General features: G+C 41.0%; 2 protein-coding genes across 2 annotated transcripts; one reads left to right on the forward strand and one right to left on the reverse strand.

Annotated features, from left to right (window-relative positions):
• Positions 1-114: 114 nt before the first annotated feature.
• Positions 115-3,123, reverse strand: mgme1 (mitochondrial genome maintenance exonuclease 1). Its single transcript, XM_070977801.1, has 5 exons — positions 2,401-3,123; positions 2,061-2,298; positions 1,841-1,973; positions 1,572-1,702; positions 115-1,200 (listed from the first exon to the last, which is right to left on the reverse strand). The coding sequence occupies exons 1-5, from the start codon at positions 2,912-2,914 to the stop codon at positions 1,161-1,163; spliced, it is 1,056 nt and encodes a 351-aa protein (XP_070833902.1). The 5' UTR covers positions 2,915-3,123; the 3' UTR covers positions 115-1,160.
• A 354-nt stretch (positions 3,124-3,477) lies between these two features.
• snx5 (sorting nexin 5) lies at positions 3,478-11,128 on the forward strand. The gene is made up of 13 exons (XM_070978042.1): positions 3,478-3,631; positions 4,896-5,000; positions 5,153-5,263; positions 5,454-5,575; positions 5,729-5,852; positions 6,249-6,344; positions 6,443-6,548; positions 6,660-6,735; positions 7,263-7,302; positions 7,411-7,497; positions 8,557-8,716; positions 8,824-8,909; positions 9,868-11,128. The coding sequence occupies exons 1-13, from the start codon at positions 3,596-3,598 to the stop codon at positions 9,916-9,918; spliced, it is 1,200 nt and encodes a 399-aa protein (XP_070834143.1). The 5' UTR covers positions 3,478-3,595; the 3' UTR covers positions 9,919-11,128.
• The last annotated feature ends 3,418 nt before the right edge of the window (positions 11,129-14,546 follow it).

Here is a 14,546-nt window from a genome sequence, read left to right on the forward strand (position 1 = left end):
TTTTCTTGCAGAAAGCCGGTCTCTTCAAAGCCATTCTGGTTTTTGCAAATGATGAAGCTACTCCAGAGAAAACCACGAGGAAGTCCTCCATCACTGATTGGACCAGACACCTTTGTGTTGGTAATATCAGTCAGCACTTTTTTTCTTTTTATTGAATAACAAAGATGCCACTTCCTAACAAAGTAGACTGATGACCACTACCATTGTGTTCAAAGCTGCCCCATTGTTATGGCACTTCATTCAGTGATCTGAGAGAAATACTGCACAATTTTCCTTGACTACAGTGTCATTACAACACTGAAAATTAAAGGGCCACCCTGTACAAGCAGAGTGCTGGCATGAAAAAAAAAACAGATTAATTAGAAAGGAGAAATTAGACAGATGAGATTCATATCATAAGGGAACAGGCACCCTCTTTTCATAGATGTAAGAACTTATTGACTGCGTGTTTCACTGCAATCTTTAATCCTTTTGAAATAATGCAGAAGTCAAAAGAAATACAAATATCAACTTAAGTTTCATACCTTGAATAAAGAAAAATAAGTGCATTACCTCTGTCCTTTGCCACATCTGATATATTCAAAGCAGTGGCCTCAGAAAAAAGACATGCCCAGCAGCAAACTGTGCGTCACATGATAATACTGGAGGATGTGTCCAACCTGCCGTCTACAGGCAGGTAGAGCCTATCCAAGCCGTGACATCTCAAATCTCCAGTGTACAACAAAATCATTCTTTAAGGTTTGAATAATTTGTAAAGCAGTATATCACTGCTATCAGCTCAGGGGTCTGGACGAGAGACTCCACGCTGAGGGCTACCCAGTGTACTGCTTCACAGAGGAGGACAGCTTGGTCTGGGCTTCTCAGAGGATCCCTCATACAGGACGGTAGGCGTGATTCTGAAAGTACGGTGATTTCAAATGATTCTTGAAATGTATAGCTGACATATTATGTCTTTCCGGTCCTTTACTGACTGTACATTGTCGCATTTCAATATGTGCATATTACAGAGTAGACATTTTATTGGCTCTCCAAAGCACTGCCTCAAAGCCCTGTGACTGTACCAATGGAAGTTTAAGTGACAGAGGCATTAACTGAGACAAATAATACAATAATAATGACACTTTTTCACAACATGGACTCGCTCTTGCAGGTCGCACATCTCATCTCTTTTCCGAAGAAGCACTTGATGCCTGACTGGATCTGAAAATAAAAACAAACAAAAACCTTAATCTAAATGATGTGCATATTCATATGTTTACAAAATAATGGGAATCTTTAGTCATCAGATAATTTTTTTCAATTATAACTCACAGCTGGGCTTCAGTGAACTCCGATTCTCATTACTGAGTGTGTTTTAAATAAATAATTTGGCCTCTTGCTTGCTGCCATGAGTAACTACAGCCCAAAGTGAGACTACTTGTTCAAAAATCAATTACTGATTACAGATGAAATTCCTCGCTGAGTCACCAAATGATTTATCACTGAAACGTTTCACTTTCACTAGTTCAAGGAGGCAAATATGACCGGTGAGACCAAGCCAATGACAACATGATCAAACAATATGAAGGCACCTCTGTTCTGTGAACTCTTCGAGACGAATCAACCAGGATTTCCAGTAGTCCAACATCAGCTCTGGGCCCAGCTGATGTGCATGGGCAGGCGAGCCGTCCTTGTAGGCTACTACAATGAGTCCATTTTCAACCTGCAATGACAGGAGATCGACGGCTATGAGGTAAACTGTAAACCACAGCAAACATCAGAATTCTTAGTTTTAAAAGATCCTATAATTAAACAATCTGGGCCAGAAGCAGAGAATTAACATGTTATCCCAGAGGATCACCTGGTATTTGTAGCTGCCATCACTGTTCAAAGCCCCAGCATAGGCTGCCACCTGGATGGGGTTGTCATATGTGTTGCTCAGGAAAGGTTTGGGTTTCTCTGACGTCTTCCAGTCAATAACACACATTACGCCCCTGCAGGCAAGAATGAGCTGTGAGTGTGGTGAGGGTGGTGACAAAAGTCTGGTATGGAAAAATGTTGAGCCTACCTTTGACATTTACCTGTAGCGAGCGACACAATCCACAATCCCCAGGTAGTTCAGCGCGTCGTGCTGCACGGTGCTTTCAATAGCTCTGACTGCAGTGACATCCTCCAGGACGTGGGAGATGCTCTCCAAGTAGCCCTGCACCTCAGGTGACTTCTCTGGTGTCTCTGAAGAACTCCTGTCCTTCCATGTTTCACCTGACGTCAGAATGTCCTCCACAGAGGAATGGAACATCTTCCCATGCCTAAATAAATCTGATTACATACAGCAACTTTTGGTCACTTCTCAGTCTGTCTTGCCTCTCCACAAAACCCAGTGAAATCCATCAAAATAGCAGGTTATGTTGCAAAACTTACTCTGGGAGTATTCTTTGAAGCCTTCCTCTCCAAGCTCAGCGATCATCCTCCTCTTCCATCTCTCCAAGAAGAGTTTCTGTTCTGGAGAAAGTGTCTGCTGAAGAACGCGGGTCACACTGGGCACTGATGACCTGCCATTTCCTCGGTTTAATACAATCTGTGTTGGAGGTCCTGACTCTGGCTCCTCTGGCTCTACAGCCACTCCGCTGTGTAAAAATGGATAAAGGGTTTTTGGCACTCTCGTCTTTGGTCCTGAGGAGGGCGTCTGAGCTTTGACAATAGGTCCATAAAGGTGCTCGTCCTCCTCCTGGAAGGTCTCGGGGGTTTGGGAACTGACCCTCGACATGACAGACTTCACAAGAGAGGAGTAGCGCTCACTGTCCACTGAGCTGTACGGGCTGCGTCTCTTTGAGGACTTCAGGCAATGGCAAGAGGAGAAGTTGCTCACAGAGAGGGAGGTGCACTGATGGACAAGGACGCATCCAACGGATGCCACGCGTTTGAAGAAATACATTTTGGCGACTTTTAAACACCAAGGTTGGACGACTGTAACGTATTACCTGCGTAACGTCATGTACGTACAGTAGTCCAAATGTTTTTACAGTACATTTAAGATTTTTACTGTCCTCTTGTTGGCGGTACTTGCCCCAACTTGTTCCAGTATAACTCGTCCCAGCTTTGTCGAAACGACGCGCCTCCTCGATTGCATAAACTTCCGTATCCGGGACTTCTGGGTTTTGTGTCCGTGAAAACTACATCACCCATAATGTGCAGTGTATCATTGAATTACATCCGTGCGGTAACTGACTCGCTCGTGCTAAATCTCTGTTACTTTAATTTACCTTTTCTGCTCATTACGACTCATACATCTGTTACCTATTTATGACAAAATGTACATTTGCTGTTTAAAAAGAAATGACCATAAAATCAGTAGTATATCAAAGTATACACGTAGAATTTTGGTGTGATTGATTAGGTTAAAAACCAATCGTAACCTTTGTAAGTTCCACATTGTCCAGTCAAATTTACTGTAAGGCGGGACTTAATAATTGACGATACGGGCGAAAAAAAAAAAACGATTTGACAGCTCGACGTCAGGCAGCTAACCAGTCAGCGGTGGGAGAGCTTCCTGCATATAGTTTTGTTATTTGGGTTGTTGGCCTGCTCTTACCATTCCGTCGATTTCAGTCCAATCATGACATCCACTATAGACGAAAGCAATAAGGAAAAGGTAAGTTAAATGGGCGTTGGCATGTGAACTGTACTAAAAGCGGGCTCTGGTAGCATTAAGTCAAGTGATATCTATGTTAGCAAACATAAACGATTGCTTTCTGGCTAAGTTATTGTCGCTAACTTGTGTAGATTTCTGTCCACATAACGCTAGCCTCCGGCTAAAGCTAGCTAACATTTTACTGATAAAGCTACTAAGAAGTGGGTAACGTTAAACTGTATGTGTGCAAACGTGTTGTTTGCTTATGTGACCCAACTTACTGAACGTGTTCAGACATGTAACGGTTAACGCTAATTGCTCAGCACAAGTTACCGAAAAGTACCACAGCTTGTAAGGCATTAAGGTGACTCTTTCATTACGTTTCTACTCCCTTAAGCTACTGTGTTTCAGAGCTATGCAACACTCTGGCTTGTGCAGTGAGCTAACATTGTTAGCATTCTGACAGGTGTCTACATAACTTAATCGTGGCCTTGGTGTTTGTTCAACGTTATGGTCACTTTGGAGGATGTAGTTTATGGTGCTGTTGAATTATATTGTGCTATACTGAGAGGAGGTAAGGTAAGAGTACAAACTACAGCCTCAAAAATGAACATAAACACAGTCAATACCAAAACTGAACATTGTATACGTCATGGTGGATGTACCCTAAGAAACTGGGTGTGAGGTGTATTCTTTCATCAGAAGGAGTAAATAGTTAAAACTATGTCCAGCTTATTTATTTATTTAGGGGATAATATAACAGATCTACAAGGGTGTGAATGTAGGTCTGACGCCAAAGTTGTACTGGAGTCTGGCTGCTTCAGCTGGACACTTATAGCTCTACAGTGTTGTGCTTTTCTGAAGTCTGAAGGCGCCTGTTCATGTTAGGATTTTTTATTTTAAGCATATTGACAAGCTCTGTGGATTGAGTCTGTTGCTGGTCCAACATGTTTTCCTTTTTTAAAATCTAACTTCTCACCTCAGTTCGACCTCACTGCGAAGTTATGCGATCCCACTTTTTACAGTTTAAGTCGTCAGTACCCCACAGAAATGTTAGCGACTGTCCGATCGAACCAAAATAAGGTGATTAATAGGGCATATATGATGTATTCCAGAGTTACGATCAGATGAGAGGTTTCTTGAAGGCAGCATTGAAAACCAAGTGATCACTAAAAAAAACAAAAACAAAATAGCATTTGTATATGACAAGTGATATTTTTGTGTGTGAACATATGATGATCCAGCGACAGTTTTTGGATAACCTTGGTGTATTCTTGCTCCTTAGATGCGCTCTGTTTCTGTGGATCTAAACACTGATGCCTCTCTTCTCATTGATATTCCTGATGCACTCTGTGAAAGGGACAAAGTCAAGTTTACTGTCCATACAAAGGTAAAAAAAAATATTTATATATGTTTGTACTCTAACACTGACACATTGCAACTCATGAACTTACTCCCAACCTCAATAATATTATATAATGTATTTGGTGATATGTTGAAAGTTTTCTGTACAAAAGACTTTAAAATTGAGTTTGTTTCCAGACCACACTTAGCTCTTTCCAGAAGCCAGAGTTCTCCGTTCCCAGGCAGCATGAAGACTTCATCTGGCTGCACGACACTCTGGTTGAGACGGAGGACTATGCTGGACTAATAGTGAGTTGGACTTCTTGTGGGCAGGACTCATATAGACAGACAGAGGCTGTAATATCACCTTTTGTCTTTGGTGCCCGTCTTTCTTTGTCTGAAAAATATTTTTACAAAAGTTTAGCTGTATATCACACATTGACCATTGAACCAATCATGGATTCTTAAAGTCCTTTATTTCCTGCTTTATCGTTTATAGATTCCTCCAGCGCCCCCAAAGCCTGACTTTGAGAGCCCAAGAGAGAAGATGCACAAACTGGGGGAAGGTGAAGCTACTATGACCAAGGACGAGTACACTAAAATGAAGCAGGAACTGGAGGCGTGAGTGTGACACTCAAACAAAACACCGTACATTATATAGCATCCTTAAGACAGTGTCATGTTAGATCAGTTACAAAAGCCATGTGAAATACTGTTTCACAAAGAAATCCTCTTACTGTATCTATTAACTAATACATACTGTTTTCTTTTCAGTGAATACCTGGCTGTGTTCAAGAAAACTGTCCAAGTGCACGAAGTATTCCTGCAGAGACTGTCCTCTCACCCAATTTTAAGCAAAGACAGAAACTTCCAGATTTTCTTAGAGTATGACCAGGATGTGAGTTCCTCATAATGCTGACTTCCTTTCCCAAGCTGTCAGTTGGAAAGAGAGGAAGTAGAGTTTACTGGACACTAGTGACACATGACTTACATCCTGCTGTGATCAGCAGTTGTGCTTATCTATGGAGTCTTAGTCAGTCAGTGGCTGTGGTGTTTGCTAACACAAGTTAGCTAAGAGTCCAACACTTTATATATACATGTATTTATGGACCATATTGTGGCACACAGTGATACAAAAACATTCAACTCCTGCTACTTTCACAAATATTACTTTAATCTCTTCTTAGTTCCCACAATTTCATTCAGTAAGATTCAGTAATCATAGTCCTCTCATAAATTTGATGTTCGATGTAGATTAGATCTTATGTTTCTCCTCTACATTCTGTCATTTTAGCTCAGCGTGAGAAGAAAGAACGCCAAGGAAATGTTTGGAGGATTCTTTAAAAACATGGTGAAGTCAGCTGATGAAGTTCTTATCTCAGGAATAAAGGTGAGACTTCTTCCAGTACATCCATGGCAGCATCAGCGATGCAATGTCTTAGCAACTTTCCCGATTACCTTTTGTCTGCGCGTTTGTTTCCTACACAGGAAGTCGATGATTTTTTCGAGCAGGAGAAGACGTTCCTGCTCGACTACTACAGCAAGATAAAAGATTCCACTGCCAAAGCAGAGAAAATGACCCGCGCGCACAAAAGTATCAGAGGGTTTTCACATTACCATATTTAATAGGATGTTGCGTGGAGTGGGCTGAATTAATTTACATTTGGAATTTACTTAATTTAATTGCTCATTTCTGTTATTGCAGATATTGCAGATGATTACATCCTCGTCTCTGCCACTCTGAACAGTCTGTCTGCTGATGATAGTACAGCAAATAAGAAGTGAGTGTAATACTTAATTTAAAGGACCTATGTGAAGGATTTAGTGGCATCTAGTGATGAGGCTGTAGATTGCAACCAACTGAATACCCCTCGCCTCACCCCTACCTCTCCTTACCATGGGAACCTATGGTGGCCGTGACACTCTAGACACTCTGTAGAACCAGTTTTTTATTTTGTCCACTCCAGGCTACCATAGGACATGGCAGTGAGATAATGAAATCACAATAGTTCTTATTTTCATGTGATTATACACTTGTGAAAACATACTGATGGGTATTATATTCCATTTCTGCCATATTCCACCAACGGATCCCCCCTAAATCTTACACAGTGGTCTTCTAATGATTTTTATGCAAAGACATACTTGGTGTTGAAGATTTTAAAATTGTGGATTGCAACAAATCAGAGCTTGGGCAATTTCCAAAAGCTGGGCTGTGATGATATTTTCCGCTAATTGTTTTCATTGACATCTTTGTCAAAGATGTAATGGCAGAGTTTTCCATGCTATGGCTTTACTTTTTTCTCAGGCACCTGGAGAAGTTGTCAGACCTGTTTGAGAAGCTCAGAGTAAGTAGATCTTCAGTTACCAACAGTTCGGTTACCTTTGTAAATGTTTGTTCTGATTTGTAAATACATTGTGGTAGCTATTAAATGTCTTTATTTGTGTTCCTGTAGAAAGTGGAGGCAAGAGTAGCATCTGACCAGGAGCTAAAACTCACAGAGCTGCTGAGATATTACATGAGAGACATCCAGGCCGCCAAGGTGAGATGTCGCACATGATGCGCAGATTCACTACGTTTACATGCAGTCAATATTCGGGTTATGTTCAATATTCCGGTTTCTGAAACATTCGGAATAACCTGTTTACATGCGTGAGCAAACAGGGGTAATCAACTGGGATATCCCGATCAAAACAGCGACGCACGGACAAGTCAACGCACGGAGAACGTCATGACGCAATGCGCGTCATTTCAGTTTCTTCTTCCTGTATCCAAAAACAACAACAACTGCGGTAGCAGTCGCCTTCGTTTGCGCTTCAGTGCTGGTGCTGACCCACCACCAGTACTTGACACCATTCTGTCTCACTTTTTTCATTAATGGAAGGCGAGAACATGAAGAAATAGGAAATGGAGCCTTTGCTGTGCCATCCATATCCACGCTACCTGCACTCAAAAGACCAAGATTCCTTGCGAATAGAACATGCGCAGAACACAAGTTAATGTTCCGTTTGATGGGGATATTCCGATAGGCATATACATGACCAAATATTCGGGTTAGAAAAGGAGTAACCCAGGGGTCATATTCAGGTTTTTCAAAAGGGTTATTGGCGTTTACATGGCCGTGCGCAACCGGGTTATTGCTGATATTCCGGTTATGAAAGGGTTATTGACTGCATGTAAACGTAGTGAGTGTGTTACTTGTTCACAAAGTTCACGTATTGCTGTATTTCAGGACTTAATGAGACCCAGGGCTCAGTATGAATCCCTATTGACCTTTATATGCAAATCTGAATGAAGGTTTAGGGCTGAATATGTAATTCGTGTTACTTAGAGCAGAAAGGTGGCCAATTTCCAGTCAATGTGCTATTAGAGATGTTCATATTTTTCTATATGTTCATACACACACACCCTCGATAACTATTATTTCCCACTGTTAAAATCTGAAACATTTTAGATTTTCAATGGACGTTGAGCTTAACGCATTGTTAGATATTTTCCCAGTGAAGGCAAATTATCACTAAAATATTTCAAGTGCACTTTGTTTAGGTTCCCCATTTCATTCTTTTATTTCTCATGTGAAACTATCTGTCGTACACGTCAGGACCTTCTGTACAGGCGAGCGCGGGCGTTAGCTGACTATGAAAACTCTAACAAGGCTTTGGATAAGGCTCGACTGAAGAGCAAGGACATCCCCCAGGCGGAGGAGCACCAGCAGCACTGCCTGCAGAAATTTGACAAGCTCTCAGAGTCCGGGAAGAAAGGTTTGTGCATCCATGCAGAAGAGATGCGTGTCTCAGTCTGTACTTGTTTCTTTGTTTCTAAAATGGTACGCAAGCCCTTTTCTGACCGGACAATGTTATCGTCGTAGAACTCACCAGTTTCAAGGGCAGGCGTGTCGTGGCCTTCAGGAAGAACCTCATAGAGATGGCTGAGCTTGAGATAAAACATGCCAAGGTGAGCAGCGTAATACAGCGGACTTCTGCATGAGGTTGTGTGTGCGTGAGAGTTTACTGTCATCACTTATACTTTCTGATGAGGTGTCATGGTTTTAACAAAAACCCTCTTATGAGATTCCTTTACTGGCACATTATTATTGTTATTAAGGAATAAGGTGTCCATCACTGTCTGGATCGTGAATCTCTCTCTACACAACCATAACACACTTTTCTTGATCCAGAAAATGAACTGAAGTATGAATGATGTGCAAACATACTTTAGCACATTTGGCCCCAGATGTTTTTGCATTTGCTGATTCACTGGTCAGCACTGATTTAGTCTGCATTCAGTTAGTCGTTTGGAGAACTGAAACGTTTAAATGGCAAGGTGTGGTTTGAAACCACAGAAAATGCTGCCAGTTGCTTGAAGCTGTATACACTGGGTTGTTAACACACCTCCTGCTTCTTCTTGGTGTAACCATTTTTTCACTTTTTCACACTGAGTGAGAGGCACAATGATAAAAATGACCAAATAAAGGGCTTTTAAATTAGAAAATAAATCAAATTTTTGTCACTGTCCAATCCCCCTGTTACCCATATCCCTTTATACGTGATTATGATTATGATATTACCCCGGTGTGTTATCACTGTCACTGTAACGCTGACTTTGTGTCAGTGTGACTGAGTTGCTTGTGGATTTCTCTGTCAGTGCCAATAATGAGAGCGACTCGCTGTGTGGCCCCTTTCAACACAAGCAGATCTTCATCTCACGTGTGTCGCTCTCATTAACAGTGACAGAGAAATCTTTATCATTTCAGTGAGTTTGTGTCAGTGTGAATGACTCCTCCTTGTGGGGTTCTTAAGAGATTGTAACTGGGCTAAAAATGTGCATTTAAAGGTTGTATTTGGATAATATTACGTCTTCTCCAGAACAGAATTGTCAGAAATCTTAATTTTGTTTTCTCCTGTCTTCACAGAATAATGTGACTCTATTGCAGGGATGCATTGACCTGCTCAAGAGCAACTGACATGTTTTCACGTATCCCTGTCCTACTATCACCAAGTGACCAGTCATAGCAAACGGAAACCTGGCGTCCCCAGGGCCTTGCATGGACATGAATCTCAGCCCTATCTCTGCTCCCACCCACGGGTCTGATGCCACTTTAAAACCCTGCTTGAGACCAAGCGTCTCGTAAGCAGAATGTCTTCATGTTTACAGAGCCTCTGTCCTCTGGTCTGTGGTCCATCCTTTTCCATGATTTACGGAGGACTAACCCGATGTGAACGCCTCCAGAGAATGAGGTTGCCAACATTAAGGTCTTCCATTCCTTTGCAGCACCAGTAGAGCTGATTTTCTTTTTTCCCTAATTCTTGTTTTATCATTTAATTACTTTATGCACATACTAGAAAAATTTGCCTTTTTGATCATATTTCTGCCCCCATTAATTCTGACTCTAACCTCATCTCGCACATACACTCTGAATACCTTCTTTTAAAAGGCTCTGAGGTTGTCTTTTGCATTGCCATAACCTATATTTTATGCTCCATGTGCTCGATCTGTTGGGTTTTTTTTGTTTGCTAATAGAACAGTTTTACAGAACCAAAACCAGTGCCTGGATATAACATCTTCACGCTCTGCATTCCCGGCCTCTGACATTAGAGTAAAACGAAACCAACCCTCTAGTAAGGAAACTCATGACTGACTTAGAAGACAAGACACATCATTTTCAAGTGCTCTAAAATAGCTGCACTTCACCTCAGGAATGGACAGTTGGAGTGGTCTCCACATTCTTGTTTGGAAGAAGTAGGCTCAGATCCCACAGTCATCAAAGATGCACATTAGTTTTGCAGATATGGATAAATCACAACAGATTTCAGCAACTGATTGGTCAAATAGTTATTTGAGCATGTAGCATTTTATCAAAGCAAAAGCAACAATAGTAATGACTATGAGTCTGAATTTTGGTTTTACTTGCACCTGCACCACATGTATTATAGCATGTTCTCTGCAGCCTCTTCACCACAACCAACTCTGCCCATTCACGCTTTCCTTTTCAGTGTGTAGTTGTTGTTTTTTTCTTTATTTTGCCCTAAATTTCCCCTTTGTTATTGATGGGGTCTCTTGTATCAGACCTGATATATTTACCAGATCCTCTCCTCCAGATCCACACTTTACAATTCTTTTAAACAATTCTAAAAAAAAAAAAAAAAAAAAAGATGCACTAAGAAGACGAAAAATATGTTTCAATCATGACCGGGCTCAGTGGAGTGCTAAAATACATTATAGTTTTTTAAGAAATTGAATGTATTTCTAATGGATTCCAACTGTGTGAATTCCTTTACACGATGCTTTTCTTACCGAACATTAGCATTTTATAAATTTGTAATAATGACATTGAATAAATCCTACTTTCCCAAGTTTGAGCTGTGGCATTCTGTTCTTTATTTCTAGTTGTTTTATGTCACATGTGACAGTGACTCTTAAGTCCTTGCAAGGTTTCTGCTGTTTGAAAATGCACGGTCTCTATTTTAAAGAGCAGCTCATCGTACCACTAGGTGGCGGTATCCGTCTCCTAGCTGTACCCTGTTGGACTGCTTTCAGTGTGTGGGCCCTTGAATTTAAACACAGCTGTAGGCATGTTCATGTTAAATCCATTCACCACAGTGGATCCTGGGATGGGACCCTGTGGTGTATTAGATCAGCTGGGAGGAAAATGCTACAGTGATCATGGGAATCATCATCACCACCACTTTCTGAGCTGCACTGAGCAACGTGACCTAAACAAATAACCTGCAGTGAAATATCATTCTTGAAATACCTTTTAATACCTGTGTGTATATAGAGTAAGATAGCTGGCAAAAGAAATGCTTCTGTATTTAGCATCACTTGACAATGCACAATGAAAGAAGTCCTACAGATACAAGTTCATTATTAAAAAGTGATGGTAACAGTGCTTAATAACACATTATTGACCAGTGCTTCATGCAGTGGTCAGACAGATTATAGCCTATCTGTCCATGATGCTTTTGTCAATATTGACATCACCAGCGGTGCAGTCGAAGCGATTTTTAGGTAACGATTCACTGATAGGATGAAACCACAGAATGTAGCCAATGAGATGGTAACACATTATACAATACAAACAGGTTGAGTTTGCCGACTGCAATCAGAGCAAAGAGTATTAGAAAATATTGGCGGTTCCTCTTTTTGGAACATGGGAAGAATAAGTGATATTATGCTGAGGTGTCTGTTTTAAGGTGCCACAATGTAGGTATTTTCTGACTGAGAGCTTGTTTCACTTCACTGTCTGAAAATATGCAGTGATGTGATCTGAGTATATGAGCTCGAAACAGAAAAGTATCAGTCTTAAATATAGCGTTTTCATGTTCCCTTTCTATAGCTGCTGTTACTACGATAAAGGATTTCCTCAGTTCCTGCTCTAATCACAGAAGTAAAACTTCTGAGGCAATGATGTACTGTGTAAAATGTGTCTGTGCTTGTGTAAAGGAACAAATCTTTTGCCTTCAAAGACGTATTTTGCTGATTTAATGAATTTCCTTATCTTCCCCTAGGCACGCAAGGGTAATTTGCAGACTGTAAATGTATGATAAGGGCTGAGATTTAGCAGATTTTCAGAGCTTTTGGAGACATTACCGGTGATTGACCATTAATAATTTATGCAACATCATCTTTATGATTCCAATTATCATGTCAGAATCCTCAGTTGCACACACGCACACACACACGCACACACACACACACTGCTCTTAGGCAGCCAGGGCCAGGAATGTGAGAATGCATAATGGAATGCTACAACAAAAAGAACAGTCTTCTACTGCTTTGGTTGAGGTCACGGATATCGGTGAGCTGCAAACGACCAACAGGCCAGTATCTTACTCATGCTGACGGAGCCTGTGAAAGCACCTGCCTCATGTCCCACAGCTCTACACTGTTCAGCTGAAAAGTCATGATACGACTGGAGGCATGAAGTGTGAAGGCCTCCTCAAATAGAAACCGTGACCTCTGAAGGGGCTCGCTCACTCCAAAAAAAGTGCACCTGCAGGTCTTGCTGATGTAACTGAACTCTCTGTGCTTCCTGAGTGAAACAGAACAGGGTGCTTATTCTCGGTGGCCATCAGGTAAAATTTGCACACAGCTACAGATTTTAGGCCTGAGTCGCACCGGGGCTGTGGGCTCATACAGTATATCTCGCTGACACCGTCACCTCCACAGCACAAATGGCTCATACAACATACTTCTTTGTTATAAAACCAACCATAAAATGAATTGAATTGAATGTGAATTAATATAACTGTGGGAAATCATGTAATTCGTTCTGATTCTCAATGATTTCCACAGTCATTTTACTGCAAAACTAAATTTTATATCACTTCGGAGTTGTAGACAGTGTGAAGGATGAGGTTTTTCTTCCTTTAATATTGCATTTCTAACACAAGTAACACATTTATAACACAAGTCCAAAAAGCTCAGAGGACCAAAGGCCAAAGCTTTGCTAGGTTAGCGTGCCCTGCCCCTCCAGTCATTTGCTTTCATGCATGCTCTGCAAACACAGTCATCTCAAATTCTAAATGACTTACGATGCGTGGATTAACAACACTTATCACACAACAGAACTACTTTGAGTGTGATTAATCATTTATATTTCACATCAGTTTATGTAATGTTGTTTAACTAAAGACTAGTTATTACCTTGATGATCACAGTAAACAAATACCAGAGCAAGAAAGAGCTTATGGTGTGCGAATATGGCCAATGCTGAACTTTCAGTGGGATAGCGAGCAGAATGCAGGTGTGAGAAATCACTGACTCTGGTTCATGTGCATCAGATGAAAAACAATAGTTGTGACTTGTAATTTGCATCCCAGGGTACAGCCAGGTTTCATAAACAAAAAAATAATTTGACCCAGGACACCAGCTGAGTCTAATTGCTATGTTGCATAATAGAAAAACATGCAGCAAAACATGGTGCCAAGGAACATGGCGGACAAAACCTTGGTTATTCAAGCTGTCTTAGTGCAGCAGTGCATTTGAAACCACACTTGGTTGTGTTCACTTCAAATTAAGTTTATTGCTGTTCAAACAAAACTTTCACTGTTACATTTTGGAACACCTCTAGGTGCTCGGAAAATAGTGAGAGCTCCCAGTGGAAGTCTTGCACAGAGGATTTAATACATTGTTATGTATTATGTTTTTTCTCTGTGGTTTCTCTTCATTAAGTCTTTTACAGAACAGTTTGTTGATGCCTGACGGGGACGATTTGTGATTTGACTTGAGCAACAAGTGCGTCCACTTAATGAACTTTTTTTTAAAGTGGTTGGAGGAGAGGTTGTCTCAATTGAGTGACTATAAAAACAGTTTTCAAACGAGTGACCTGGGGTGTGGATTGAGAAATGTTCCATTTTTAAAGCAGGAGAGCTTCACATTTTATCAGCAGTGCCAGGAACACAGTGATTTAAGTCCTCAAATTGTGTTAGTGCATCACATTAATACATAATCATTATAATTTTCCTGTGCTCATTTTTTGGCCATTAAAATAATAACAGGTGTGGTAAACAAGTCTTCCACAAAGGAATGCCAGAGTTGAATGTCTTGAGCGCTAACAATGCTTTCCTGCAGGTGTGACAAAAGATGACC

This window comes from Chaetodon trifascialis, chromosome 13, assembly GCF_039877785.1.
Source record: "Chaetodon trifascialis isolate fChaTrf1 chromosome 13, fChaTrf1.hap1, whole genome shotgun sequence".
NCBI lineage: Eukaryota > Metazoa > Chordata > Actinopteri > Chaetodontiformes > Chaetodontidae > Chaetodon > Chaetodon trifascialis.

Excerpts from the sequence above, each read along its gene's own strand:
- snx5 (XM_070978042.1), top strand. The coding sequence starts at position 3,596 with ATGACATCCACTATAGACGAAAGCAATAAGGAAAAG. Across the intron at positions 5,264-5,453 it reads AGGACTATGCTGGACTAATA|ATTCCTCCAGCGCCCCCAAA; the intron begins GTGAGTTGGACT and ends TATCGTTTATAG. Across the intron at positions 5,853-6,248 it reads TCTTAGAGTATGACCAGGAT|CTCAGCGTGAGAAGAAAGAA; the intron begins GTGAGTTCCTCA and ends CTGTCATTTTAG.
- mgme1 (XM_070977801.1), bottom strand. The coding sequence starts at position 2,914 with ATGTATTTCTTCAAACGCGTGGCATCCGTTGGATGCGTCCTTGTCCAT. Across the intron at positions 2,299-2,400 it reads CTTCAAAGAATACTCCCAGA|ATTTATTTAGGCATGGGAAG; the intron begins GTAAGTTTTGCA and ends GTATGTAATCAG. Across the intron at positions 1,201-1,571 it reads GAAGAGTTCACAGAACAGAG|ATCCAGTCAGGCATCAAGTG; the intron begins GTGCCTTCATAT and ends TTTTATTTTCAG.